Raw genomic sequence first — 12,845 nt, 5'->3', positions numbered from 1 at the left:
GGGCCGCGGGGGCCCCGGGGCCGGCGGTGCCGGGGTCATCGGGATGATGCGGACGCAGTGTCTGCTGGGGCTGCGCACGTTCGTGGCCTTCGCCGCCAAGCTCTGGAGCTTCTTCATTTACCTTTTGCGGAGGCAGATCCGCACGGTGAGCCAGGGTGGGCGCTGGCGGTGTAGGGGACGTCTGTCCGTGGTGGTCAGGGGTTTTCGGAGTGTCGGGCCTCTGTTTGGGCCTAGGAAGGGAGTCCTGGCAGGGGCTTTTCTCGCCAGAGAATTGGGCACCCTAAGCGGGGCTTGGGCTGGGGAGGACGGAGACCCTTGTAATAGAACCTAGCCCTTGGGGCTTTTGATGGGGCTAGATGGGTCAGGATTTGGTAACGCTTAGGGGCTAAGGTGGTGGGTGGGGCGCTCTTTTAAGAAAGCTGGAGTTGCTAAAGAAACCCAGAGGCGGGGAACACCTGTTTGATGACAGCCAAATCTGTTGATGTGGGCTTGTGAAAGACCCTATTTGGAACCTCGGTGTTTGGTCCCATAATAAGGGAGAGACAGACTTGTGTGTCAAGGGTGGAGGTGGGTGGGAGGGCTTGTTACAAACAAGGACTGGAACTTGGCCCTGGGTGTGAAGGAGAAACCCCTGAGGTTCCCATTAAGAGAACTCTTCCAAAAAGACTGAAAATTTATTTCATAGTGTGAGTGTAGGTATCTGGATTTATAGAGGACTAAAGCAGCTGCTTTTATGATGGGCCTCTTTAATTGTGGGAGGAAGTTCAAGGTGGGTGCTGTGCCCACCATTAAAGTTTGGGTGTCCCTGTCAGAGGACAGCGCTGGTGAGTTGTAGGGCTTGAGTCTGAGGACATGTTTGCTTCTCCAGGAGCGCCTGGCACTCTGAGGGGTACTGTCTCCATGGACCCAAGCATCTCTGGGTCCCCTCCCCCTTAGCTTTTCTCCAAGGTCAGAGCTCCTTCAGCTAACAGCACTTCTAAATGAATGTGCTCTTGTGGTCTCACCACCACCAGGGAGAATCCTCGGAAGGAGTCTGGGGAGAATTTAGTAAGCAGAGACAAAGGTTCTGGGTCTGTACTCTGATCTGTATCCCTTAGCATACCTCAATACAGCTTGAAAGAATAAACCCAGGTTGGGGTGACCTGGGGTCCAGGGAATTTCCAGAAAGCCCTCAGTGGTAGTGGTGGTTGACTTAACTGATTTGGGAGAATGGGTCTGGTCTTGGATTCATTCTCTCCTTTACCAGTCTGCTTCCACTTCCTGATTTAGGGCGCGAACAGTACAGGATGGTTGGGGCTCTAGGCTGTGGCCCGGAGACAAGAGCTAGGAGCCAAGAAAAATTTAGAGTCAGAGATGCTGGGATATATGTGGGGCTGTCTCCTGGGGTTTTATTTTCTTTTCTGAGACAGTCTCGCTTTGTCGCCCAGGCTGGAGTGCAGTGGCGCGATCTCGGCTCACTGCAACCTCCACCTCCTGGGTTCAAGCGATTCTCCTGCTTCAGCCTCTCGAATAGCTGGAATTACAGGCACCCACCACCACACCTGGCTAATTTTTGTAATTTTAGTAGAGATGGGTTTTCACCATGTTGGCCAGGCTGGTCTCAAACTCCTGACCTGACCTCAAGTGATCTGCCCGCCTTGGTCTCCCAAAGTGCTGGGATTGAGTCACTGCGCCCGGCCTCTTGGGGTTTTCTTTATGGGTTGACTGCCATCTTCTCTGACGTTCTCGCTCTAACACATCAGTTTTCTGGGTATAGGGAGTGGTGCTTCAGCTCATCCACAGGTTACTTTCAAAATTGCTCTCCTTTGGGCAGCACTGACCCCACAGTCTTTTGTCCTCCCTTCCCTTCCAATCTGGTTTCTTTCCCCTCCCCCTTTCTGGCACATGCTTGGAGCATTCCCTACATGCCCAGCATATGCAACCCGAGATAGCAAGGCTAGACACCGGAGCTGTTTCGGACCTCATCATGGCCCAGAGAGAAAAGAAGGGCAGATCTTGACTGGGGGGACAGAGCCCTTTGGGTTTACAAGGGAGAGCCTGGTTCTGGTATGGCTTGGGGCCTAGGTATGCACTGAAGAGGATTTGTGCCTTTGAAGAAAAGTGTGGAGGAGGGAATTGCCAGGCTTTGCATGGGGAGATGTGCGTATTAGGAAATAGGAACCCCTAGAGAAGGCTTGGAGAAGCAGAGCTGGAAGGATGAGGTGGTGACGTCCTTGTCCCTTATTCACCTCTCACTTACGGCCCTGACTTCACTCTGGCCTTCTCCAAACCCTGCCAGTCAGCCTGGCAGGGGCTTTCCGGTATTCTTTGCCTCGCCCTGGGTACCAGGATAAGGGGACTGTTCAGAGGGCTGAGGTTCTCTGAACTTGTGACTTGGCTAGAAGAGACAGAAGTGGACAGGTGGCTAGTTAAAATAGGCCTGGTGGCTTCTAGCCAGAGGAACTTAGCTGACCTGACAACCTCTGGATTCCCTTATTCTATATTCCCATTAAGGACCAGGAATCTCCTCCTGACTCCTACTCCCTGTGCACTAGGGAATCTGAGGCTGTCAGTTCCCAATGTGAGATGATGGTAGTTGCTACAAATAATTCTTGGGGTGAAGGTTGCATTGTGGGGGTCATTTATTTTTCAGTGTAGCAGGATAATATCATAGTTAAGACGGCAGCTTCGGCTGGGCCAGGGGTTCACGCCTGTAATCCCAACGCTTTGGGAGGCCAAGGTGGGTGGATCATGAGGTCAGGAGTTCGAGACCAGCCTGGCCAATATGGTGCAACCCTGTCTCTACTAAAAATACAAAAATTAGCCGGGTGTGGTACACGCACCTGTAGTCCCAGCTGCTTACAAGGCTGAGGCAGAATTGCTTGAACCTGGGAGGTGGAGGTTGCAGTGAGCCGAGATCATGCCACTGCACTCCAGCCTGGGCAACGGAGCGAGGAAAAAAAAAAAAAGAGAAAGAGGCCAGGCACGGTGGCTCAAGCCTGTAATCCCGGCACTTTGGGAGGCTGAGACGGGCAGATCACGAGGTCAGGAGATCGAGACCATCCTGGCTAACATGGTGAAACCTCATCTCTACTAAAAAATACAAAAAACTAACCAGGCGCGGTGGCGGGTACCTGTAGTCCCAGCTACTCGGGAGGCTGAGGCAGGAGAATGGCGTAAACCTGGGAGGCGGAGATTGCAGTGAGCTGAGATCCGGCCACTGCACTCCAGCCTGGGCGACAGAGCGAGACTCTGTCTCAAAAAAAAAGAAAGAAAAAAGAGGGCAGGTTCTTGGGTTGAACTACATTGGTATCATCCTGGCTCTATCACTTCATTGATTCTACTATTTTTTTTTTTTTATTTTTTTTTGAGACGGAGTCTCACTCTGTCAACAGGCTGGATGGAGTACAGTGGCTTGATCTCGGCTCACGACAACCTCTGCCTCCTGGGTTCAAGCCATCCTCCTGCCTCAGCTTCCTGAGTAGCTGGAGCTACAGGCACGCACCACCGTGTCCAGCCAATTTTTGTATTTTTAGCAGAGACAGGGTTTCACCATGTTAGCCAGGATGGTCTCCATCTCTTGACCTTGTGATCTGCCCACCTTGGTCTCCCAAAGTGGGGGGTTACAGGCATGAGCCACCATGCCTGGCTGATTCTACTAATATTAACTAACCACCTTTGCTGTAGTGTTCTGGGAACTGGGAATACAGCCATGATCTAGACAAAATCATATTCTCATGGAGTTTTCATTTTAATTAGGGAGAGAAACAACTTAAGATAATTCCTGTGTGGCCTGTTTCTTTAACCTTAAAACAGGAATAACAGTAATATTAGGGTTGTTTTGAGGATTACATGAAAAAGGCCAGGCGTGGTGGCTCATTCCTGTAATCCTAGCACTTTGGGAGGCCAAGGCAGGAGGATCACAAGATCAGGAGTTTGAGACCAGCCAGGCCAATATGGTGAAACCCCATCTCTACTAGAAATACAAAAATGAGCCAGGCATGGTGGCGGGCGCCTGTAGTCCCAGCTACTAGGGAGGCTGAGGCAGGAGAATTGCTTGAACCCGGGTGACGGAGGTTGCAGTGAGCCAAGATCGCGCCACTGCACTCCAGCCTGGGCAACAGAGTGAGACTCCATCTCAAAAAAAAAAAGAAAGAATCCTAAATTACATACACAATACCTGTGGTAAATGTTCAGTATGTGCTCCCTGTTACTGTTACTGGGGAAGACTTCCTTATCAAGGGTTTCAATCTTCTTTTGTGCTATTTCTAGGTAATTCAGTACCAAACTGTTCGATATGATATCCTCCCCTTATCTCCTGTGTCCCGGAATCGGCTAGGTAAGTATGTGGTGGGAAGCCTCCTTTAGGGTGAAGTAGGGGCCAGCTTTGGGCCAGACATTGGTCAATATTATTCTTCCCCACTGTGGTTCAGCCCAGGTGAAGAGGAAGATCCTGGTGCTGGATCTGGATGAGACACTTATTCACTCCCACCATGATGGGGTCCTGAGGCCCACAGTCCGGCCTGGTACGCCTCCTGACTTCATCCTCAAGGTGTGTGGTGGTGGGGAGTGATGAAATGGTTCCATCTGTTCCTCTGCCCAGACCCGGACTCCCTTTCCCAGTCCCAGAGCATCTGTCTCCATCCACTGGCTCCAGTGTCAGCCTGGAGGAGGGAAGCAGGTGGGTGGGGCGTTTTCTAGGCCTGGGTTGTGGTCATGACTTCCCCCAGCCCATCTGTTCTTCTATAGGTGGTAATAGACAAACATCCTGTCCGGTTTTTTGTACATAAGAGGCCCCATGTGGATTTCTTCCTGGAAGTGGTGAGTTTTGGAGAGCTAAAGGGAGCTCTATAATGAAGGGATGGTTTTAGGGCTCTGGGGATTCGGAGGATTTGGAGGAAGGGGTGAGGAGAAATGGGTAAGAGCAGTTTTTGAGAGGGGAGGATGTGGAATGGTGGGGAAGTGGCTGTCAGTACTTGGGGTTCATCTGTTGTGCTGATGTAATTCTTTTCTGCCGGCATCTTTCTCTTTTGCTTGCATTTCTGAATCTTAAGAGTGTAGGATGCCTAACACTGAGTTTGGAGGTTTGGGCTGGGGGTTCAGAATTTCATGTCCTCCAAGACATTTGATGTTGATGGAAGGCCTGAAGGACTATGCCGTTGCCCTTCTGAAAGATAACTGTATGTCTAAAGGAATCATCACCTTGTATGACATCGCCCTCTCCCCCAATCTATTTCAGGTGAGCCAGTGGTACGAGCTGGTGGTGTTTACAGCAAGCATGGAGATCTATGGCTCTGCTGTGGCAGATAAACTGGACAATAGCAGAAGCATTCTTAAGAGGAGATACTACAGACAGGTAAGCTAGAATCCCAGTCTAAGAGCGTGACTTGGGAAGGAGGCCACCAGGGAGGGATCTGGGTTTGAGGAAAGTATCCTGGAGAGAGGCCTACTACATAATCCCCTGCCTTCCAGCACTGCACTTTGGAGTTGGGCAGCTACATCAAGGACCTCTCTGTGGTCCACAGTGACCTCTCCAGCATTGTGATCCTGGATAACTCCCCAGGGGCTTACAGGAGCCATCCAGGTACGGGGGAAGGTGGTAAGGCTGGCAGGACCAGAACATGGTTCTGAGAAGGTATTTTTCCAGGAGACCTGGGCTTTGGTCCTTGAGAGCTGGGATTGCCTAGATCATCCCTAGTTTGCGAAAAGTCCAAATGCAAGTTATTTTTCTGTTTCAAGTGAGATACCATATACATCCATTTCATAAGTCAGATTTCTTATGTCATTTTTTTCTTTTTTAAAATTTATTTTTGGCCAGGCACCGTGTCTCATGCCCGTAATCCCAGCACTTTGGGAGGCCAAAGCAGGTAGATCACCAGGTCAGAAGTTTGAGACCAGCGTGACAAACATGGTGAAACCCTGTCTCTACTAAAAATAGAAAATACTAGCCAGGCGTGGTGGCGTGTGCCTATAATCCCAGCTACTTGGGAGGCTGAGTCAGGAGAATCACTTGCACCCGGGAGGCGGAGGTTGCAGTGAGCCAAGATCGCACCATTGCACTCCAACCTGGGTGACAGAGTGAGACTCCATCTCAAAAAAAAATTAAAAAATAAATTTTTTTATTTTTGAGATAGGGTCTCACTGTGTCGGCCAGGCTGCAGTGCAGGGTCATGATTGTAGCTCAATGCAGCCTCGATCTCCCAGGCTCAAGTGATCCTTCTGCCTCAGTCTCCACAGTAGTTGGAACTATAGGCGTGCACCACCATGCCCAGCTTTATTTATTTATTTATTTATTTATTTATGAGACAGAGTCTTGCACTGTCGCCCGCGCTGGAATGCAGTGGCGTGATCTCGGCTTACTGCAACCTCTGACTCCCAGGTTCAAGCAATTCTCCTGCGTGAGCCTCCCACGTAGCTGGGACTACAGGCGCCTGCCACCATGCACAGCTAATTTTTTGTATTTTTAGTAGCGACGGAGTTTCACCATGTTGGCCAGGCTGGTCTTGAACTCCTGACCTTGTGATTCGCCTGCCTTGGCCTCCTGAAGTGCTGAGATTACAGGCGTAAGCCACCACCCCTGGCCAATTTTTTGATTTTTAGTAGAGAAGGGATCTCGTTGTGTTGCCCAGGCTGGACTCAAACTCCTGAGCTCAAGTGATCCTCCCACCTCGGCCTCTCAAAATGTTGGGATAACAGGTGTGAGCCACTGCGCCTGGCCAAGTGTGTTTCAAGTGAGGCACAATGGCAGTTAGTTTGATTAGAAGCATCAATAAGTATGAGACCTGGTGATTAAAACTTAATATTGGAACATAAATCAGGAAAGTTTTTTACTTAGGTTGTTGACTTCCAGTAGTGGGAGGTATATGTTTTTAATAATAATTCCTCCTTCCCTCCAAGAAGATAAAAACACCCAGTCTCTTGAATTCTGTTTCTCCTCATCTGCATTTTCACCCACCCTAGACAATGCCATCCCCATCAAATCGTGGTTCAGTGACCCCAGCGACACAGCCCTTCTCAACCTGCTCCCGATGCTGGATGCCCTCAGGTAAGGGAAGTGGGCTCTGGACACTTGGATATCTGAAGAAAGGAGGAGGTGGGGGATCCTCAGAGAGAATAAAAAACGTTTGTCCTGTTTTAACTCTCTTCCCTTAAGAATTTAACATTTGGAACCAGGTCTTACTTAAAAGCTCATCACTTTTAAAGCTCATCACTTTAGCGAGTAGGCTGTAGGCAAATGGAACCTATCTAATCATGAATATGGTGATAATTTAGGCCCCACATCTCCAGTGATGCCGCCTTACATGAGTGTTGTGAGGGTATCAACTATAAGGTACTCTACCAATACAAGTTATTGTCACCCCAGGTTCACCGCTGATGTTCGTTCCGTGCTGAGCCGAAACCTTCACCAACATCGGCTCTGGTGACAGCTGCTCCCCCTCCACCTGAGTTGGGGTGGGGGGGAAAGGGAGGACGAGCCCTTGGGATGCCGTCTGATGCCCTGTCCAATGTGAGGACTGCCTGGGCAGGGTCTGCCCCTCCCACTCCTCTCTGCCCTGGGAGCCCTACACTCCACTTGGAGTCTGGATGGACACATGGGCCGGGGGCTCGGAAGCAGCCTCACTCTTAACTTCGTGTTCACACTCCTTGGAAACCCCAGACTGGAATACAGGCGGAAGCCTAGGAGACCGAATCAGTGTGTGTGAAGAGGCAGGACTGGCTAGAGTGACAGACATACGGTGATCCAGGAGGCTCAAAGAGAAGCCAAGTCAGCTTTGTTGTGATTGGATTTTTTTTAAAAACTCTTGTACAAAACTGATCTAATTCTTCACTCCTGCTCCAAGGGCTGGGCTGTGGGTGGGATACTGGGATTTTGGGCCACTGGATTTTCCCTAAATTTGTCCCCCCTTTCCTCTCCTTCTATTTTTCTCTCCTTAGACTCCCTCAGACCTGTAACCAGCTTTGTGTCTTTTTTTCCTTTCCTCTCTTTTAAACCATGCATTATAACTTTGAAACCAAAGCGGCCCTAGGTCCTTCTCTGGGGTTTTGGGAAGTGAAGGGAGGGAACTTTGTTTACATGCACCCTGTCCCCCGGGCAGAGGGGGAAGAGACTGCTGTTGGACTCAAGGGGCAGGGGGAAAGGTGGTGTTGAGTATGGGGATACAATAATGAATGTGGCCACCAGATGCTTTGGCGGGAAGGGCCGAGGATGTGCGCGCTGGTGGGGAGTGGAAGGATACCTTCGGAGCAGCAGGCTAGAAAGCAAGAAAGAAACCTGGACGGCCAAAGGGCGTAGAGCTGGAGAAACGTCGGGCTTCGTCGGGGTACTGACGTGGACAGGCTAAGCGGGCGCTGGCCCCCGACCTCTGCTCTCCGGGAAGGCGTCGGTCCCCACTCCCCGCCGTCGCCCAGCCGGCTCCACCTCCCCAGCGCCCTCCCCAGCCGGCCCTACTTCGCGCACCCGCCACGTGACGCTCCGCCCTCTTTGAGATCACATGATTTCACGCAGAAACTCTGCGGTGTTCCTCCGCGCTGGCGTAGTCCGTACCCCTCCAACCTCCTCTCCAGTCCCTATTGGTCTACTCATTCTTGGCACTTAAGCGTTCTGTACCTCTCTCCAAACATCTGTTTTCTTTTTGACCTCTTACTTCTGGAGATCATCTCCGCCACTTGGGTACTACTTTGTTTTGGTGTTAACGGCCGCCTTCAGCGTAGCAATACGGTTCGTGAATAGCTAACCTTGTAATTGTCTGCTGTTCCTCTACGTTGTTTCCGAAAGTAACTTGGAGAAGCAAGTCTCCTATGATGATTACCATATCTTACTCCTCTTCAGCCCCAACTTCGTTGAGGAGAAGGTTGGGGAATAGGTTTAGAGTTCTTTTCCATGAGCAAAAGCCAACCGTCTTTGCTACGTCGCCTGCGTAGCCCACAAATTGATTCCAAAGCGATTACGCTAATGGCGTGAGGGGGCCGGTCAGTGGGTGGTGCTACGCTAGCAGCGTTAACACCGCTGAGGTAGTGCCGTATCTTAGTGGGGGGGCCGTCCCCGATAGTCGGGGGCGGGGTTGGTGAATAGGGAAGTGGCGCAAATTCGTGGATCGCTCCGCTGAATCCGCCCGCGCGTCGCCGCCGTCGCCGCCGCCCCCCGTCCCGGCCCCCCCGGGTTCCCTCAGCCCAGCCCGGTCCAGCCCGGTTCCCGGGAGGATGAAGTTCATGTACAAAGAAGAGCATCCGTTCGAGAAACGCCGCTCTGAGGGCGAGAAAATCCGAAAGAAATACCCGGACCGGGTGCCGGTGAGGACAGAAGCCAGGGCCGAGGGCGCGGGACGCTTACGCTGACGCCACAGCCTGGCCTTGGATCTGGGACGGGCAGCGCGGGGATCAGGCTGCTGGCTGTGGTGGGGTTGGGAGCGAGCCTGAAACTGCTGTCCTTGGGACCGACGATGAAAGGAGTGGGGTAGTGGTGGACGTGGGGTTGAGAGGGATGTGGACAGGAGACAGAAACCTTAGCATTTGTGTGAGCGGAGGCCTTAGAGAGTTTGACAGCCTGAGCCTCAAATGGCCATTCCCCCAACTAGCTAAGGTTGCGAGATTGAATCACTAGTGGACCCAGACAAGTCATCTCCGTCTGATTAAGATAGTTGTTTATGGTGACGCCCTATTCGGTGGATGGATCCTGGATATTTAAATAAGCTCCAGTCAGTGAGGTCAGGATCTCTGGGACTCAGTGCTGCACCGCGTGTAGAAAGACAAAGAGATGAGTCTGGGGTAGATTTAGGTACTAGGAATGTTGTTACTTGAGTTCTTGACAGGTGCAGCTTCGGTGCTGCATTCCTTCTGTCTCCTAATTTTCATCTCTTTATCAGGTGATAGTAGAAAAGGCTCCCAAAGCTCGGATAGGAGACCTGGACAAAAAGAAATACCTGGTGCCTTCTGATCTCACAGGTGGGAACCTGACCCAAGGCTCAGGCTTGCTTCCTGTGGGTGGGAGTGCAGTCTCTGTGGGAGAAGGCTCCACCTAGCAGCTGTTCTTTTGAGGGCATTTTTGACCTCTGTGATTTTCTTGCACCTTGTATCTTTTGCAGTTGGTCAGTTCTACTTCTTGATCCGGAAGCGAATTCATCTCCGAGCTGAGGATGCCTTGTTTTTCTTTGTCAACAATGTCATTCCACCCACCAGTGCCACAATGGGTCAGCTCTACCAGGTATGGTGACTGGGAAGTGGTGGAGGCTTTGGAGAGGAATCTTGGAAGAGTGTGAGGGGAAGAAAGTGTTGTTACATCAGTAGTTTTGGACTAGCTTCCTCGCTTGCCTTAACATTTCATAATAGCCGTGGTTTGGGGGTGGGAACAGAACAGTAAGAGTAGAGAGAAGGAAAGAGAACAGTGAGCTAGAGAAACTGTTAGGGACTCTTCCCAGTCTCCCTCCCCATTCCAAAGCAGCAGAAAACAGGACTGCAGAGATTATGTTGCTTGTGTGCTAGGCCTTGGAGTCAGTGACGGAGTCGGGCACTAGTTTCTGGTTCTAGAAGAAAGTGTCTGGGTCGTAGTTGGTTTAAGTAACTGGAGCCCAGTTGCTGAACAGTTTTCTGCCTTCATCCCAGGAACACCATGAAGAAGACTTCTTTCTCTACATTGCCTACAGTGACGAAAGTGTCTACGGTCTGTGAAGCTGCTGTCCCTGAGCTGGAGGGGGGTCTCGTTCTACAAAGAGAGAGGTGGCCCCCTTTTCTTGACCTCCTCCTCCTTCAAGCTCAAACACCACCTCCCTTATTCAGGACGGGCACTTCTTAATGTTTGAGGCTTTCTCTCCAGCCTCTCTTAGGAGGGGTAATGGTGGAGTTGGCATCTTGTACCTCTCCTTTCTCCTTTCTTCCCCTTTCTCTGCCTGCCTTTCCCATCCTGCTTTAGACTTCTTGATTGTCAGTCTCTGTCACATCCAGTGATTGTTTTGGTTTCTGTTCCCTTTCTGACTGCCCAAGGGGCTCAGAACCCCAGCAATCCCTTCCTTTCACTACCTTCTTTTTTGGGGGTAGTTGGAAGGGACTGAAATTGTGGGGGGAAAGGTAGGAGGCACATCAATAAAGAGGAAACCACCAAGTTGAACTGAATTTTGCCTTGTGTTGCTCCCCTTGTCCCGCTGATTTTTAGTCTTTCCAAGGTGTCAGTGGGTTTCAGTGGTGGGGAAAGAAGAGTATTGGGTACAAGGTGGAGGAATAGAAGTATATTTTGGTTTATTCTGTCCATGTTGGGCTTTTCCCTGTCTGCAAAAAGAGGGTGCTTTTGTTGTGATGGAATGGAATACTGAGGATCATTTCATGAAACTTTAGTTTTATGACATGTATGTGAAACTGAATGTTAAAAATGCTCATGTAAAACATGTTTTTTTTTTTTTTTACTGTGGGTTCCTGTGGAGAAAGTTCCAAAGTACCTGCTTTAGGTGAACATCCACATTTGCTAGAACATTCTAATTAAGGAAGATATTTTCATGTGTGCAAGCTAGTAAAACGGCTGTTCTCAGTTGCATGTCACTTGGCTAGACTTTTCTGGTGTGTGGGATCCAGCAGAGTGGAATCGGAGGGAGAAGACTGAGAGGCGAGCCATTATCGCCGGGAATACTTCATCTCCCAGCAATCATTTCTCCGGCAGGCCGGAAGTGGGGCGGTCCCTCGGGGGAGAAAGAAGCTGCAGAACGAGGCAGTATGGTGGCCGAGAGTTCTAATCCCTTCTTCCTCTTCTTTCTTGGTCCCGCCCAGCCTACATCTCCCAGGGGCCTGCGCGCGCACTTCCGCTCTCCCCTCCGGCTCCCGGTCTCCCCGCCACTCCCCGGGGGAGGGGAGCGGCTTGGTGCGCCTGCGCCAGCCTGTGGCTTTCTGGGAATCAAAGTTCCGGAGGCTCATGCGGTCCCTTTTCCGCTGTCCCCGGACGGACTACAAAACCCTTGGTGCACTGCGCCTCGGCGCCAGCGGAGGGAGGAGGGAGAGAAGAGGAGGGAGGGAGGAGAGAGGAGGAGGAGGAGGAGGAGGGAGCAGGCGGCCGGCGGCGCGGGGGGAGGGGGCCCGGTCCGGGAGTGCGGGAGGCAGTGGTAGAGGGAGGTGGCGGCAGCGGCTAGCGGACTCGAGTCTCAGCCGGGCTGAGGCGGACACTTCTGTGGAGCGAGGCAGTGGGAGCATCGAGCACTAGAGGCGGCACCGGGATCCCCGGCTCCGGGGAGGGGGGCGCCGGACCGGGAGGAGGGGAGGGGGCGATGCTGGAAGCCATGGCGGAGCCCAGTCCCGAAGGTGAGCTTTTGACCGGCGCGGAGCGCTGAGCCGGCGGGGGGGCGGACGAGGAATCAATTGGCAAACTTGGAGGTCGAGCCCCGAAGCCCAGCGGGGGAGTTCGGGGAGGGGGTCGGGAGGCTGGCCCTGGAGGTGGGAGAGCCACGAGTTGGGAGACCTTGGAGAAAGAGGAGTGGGAGACTGGGCTGGGGTAGTTGGAGATCAGACGGTGTGGGGGTGCGGGGGATAGGAGCTTGAAATCCGGAGCCTCGGGGGGTTAGGGCCCGAAAGGGCCACCGGCAGATTGGGGCCCTGGAACTGGAAGGTTGGGGAAATCCAGTGGCCGGGAGTTGCTCAGGAGGGAGGACGTAGAAGAGGCTGAGTGAGGGGCCCGGTAGTTCGCCGAGGTGGGGTAGTTTGTGGCGGTGGTACGGGAGCTCCGAATAGTTGCCGCCGGAGAATGCCCAGTGATTGTCGGAGGGGTGGGCAGGTAGTTGTGGGGAGAAGAGGGGGTCTGGGTATTGTCTACGGCAGACGGACCTGTACCGGGGGGTAGTTGTGGAGAGAGCGAGCCAGGAAGCGAGGCGAGCTGGGTAGTTGTAGGGGGTGTT

At 52.2% G+C, this 12,845-nt stretch overlaps 3 protein-coding genes across 6 annotated transcripts in view; all 3 read left to right on the top strand.

Annotated features, from left to right (window-relative positions):
* CTDNEP1 (CTD nuclear envelope phosphatase 1) lies at nt 1-7,996 on the top strand. The gene is made up of 8 exons (XM_011958492.1): nt 1-145; nt 4,252-4,318; nt 4,413-4,531; nt 4,729-4,800; nt 5,219-5,335; nt 5,452-5,563; nt 6,940-7,024; nt 7,343-7,996. Exons 1-8 carry the CDS (start codon nt 44-46, stop codon nt 7,401-7,403), a joined length of 735 nt encoding a protein of 244 aa, XP_011813882.1. The 5' UTR covers nt 1-43; the 3' UTR covers nt 7,404-7,996.
* Nucleotides 7,997-8,247: 251 nt separating this feature from the next.
* Nucleotides 8,248-11,085, top strand: GABARAP (GABA(A) receptor-associated protein). Of its 2 annotated transcripts, none has more exons than XM_011958482.1 (4): nt 8,248-9,270; nt 9,843-9,921; nt 10,062-10,180; nt 10,579-11,085. In XM_011958482.1, the coding sequence occupies exons 1-4, from the start codon at nt 9,181-9,183 to the stop codon at nt 10,642-10,644; spliced, it is 354 nt and encodes a 117-aa protein (XP_011813872.1). In that variant the 5' UTR covers nt 8,248-9,180; the 3' UTR covers nt 10,645-11,085. The 2 variants fall into 2 exon arrangements, with proteins under 2 accessions (XP_011813872.1, XP_011813873.1); XM_011958483.1 differs by having other exon boundaries at nt 9,088-9,264.
* Nucleotides 11,086-11,994: 909 nt separating this feature from the next.
* Nucleotides 11,995-12,845, top strand: part of PHF23 (PHD finger protein 23) — a 4,703-nt gene continuing 3,852 nt past the window's right edge. For 2 of the 3 annotated variants that reach the window (XM_011958487.1, XM_011958485.1), the window contains exon 1: nt 11,995-12,255. In XM_011958487.1, coding sequence (XP_011813877.1) covers nt 12,222-12,255 — 34 coding nt within the window. In that variant the 5' untranslated portion in view covers nt 11,995-12,221. Of the gene's footprint in view, nt 12,256-12,572; nt 12,717-12,845 lie in introns of those variants that run through there. The other variant, XM_011958486.1, reaches the window with a different exon arrangement.

Source organism: Colobus angolensis, unplaced genomic scaffold, assembly GCF_000951035.1.
Source record: "Colobus angolensis palliatus isolate OR3802 unplaced genomic scaffold, Cang.pa_1.0 Scaffold47, whole genome shotgun sequence".
Classification (NCBI taxonomy): domain Eukaryota; kingdom Metazoa; phylum Chordata; class Mammalia; order Primates; family Cercopithecidae; genus Colobus; species Colobus angolensis.
This window is presented reverse-complemented; position numbering and strand designations above follow the sequence as displayed.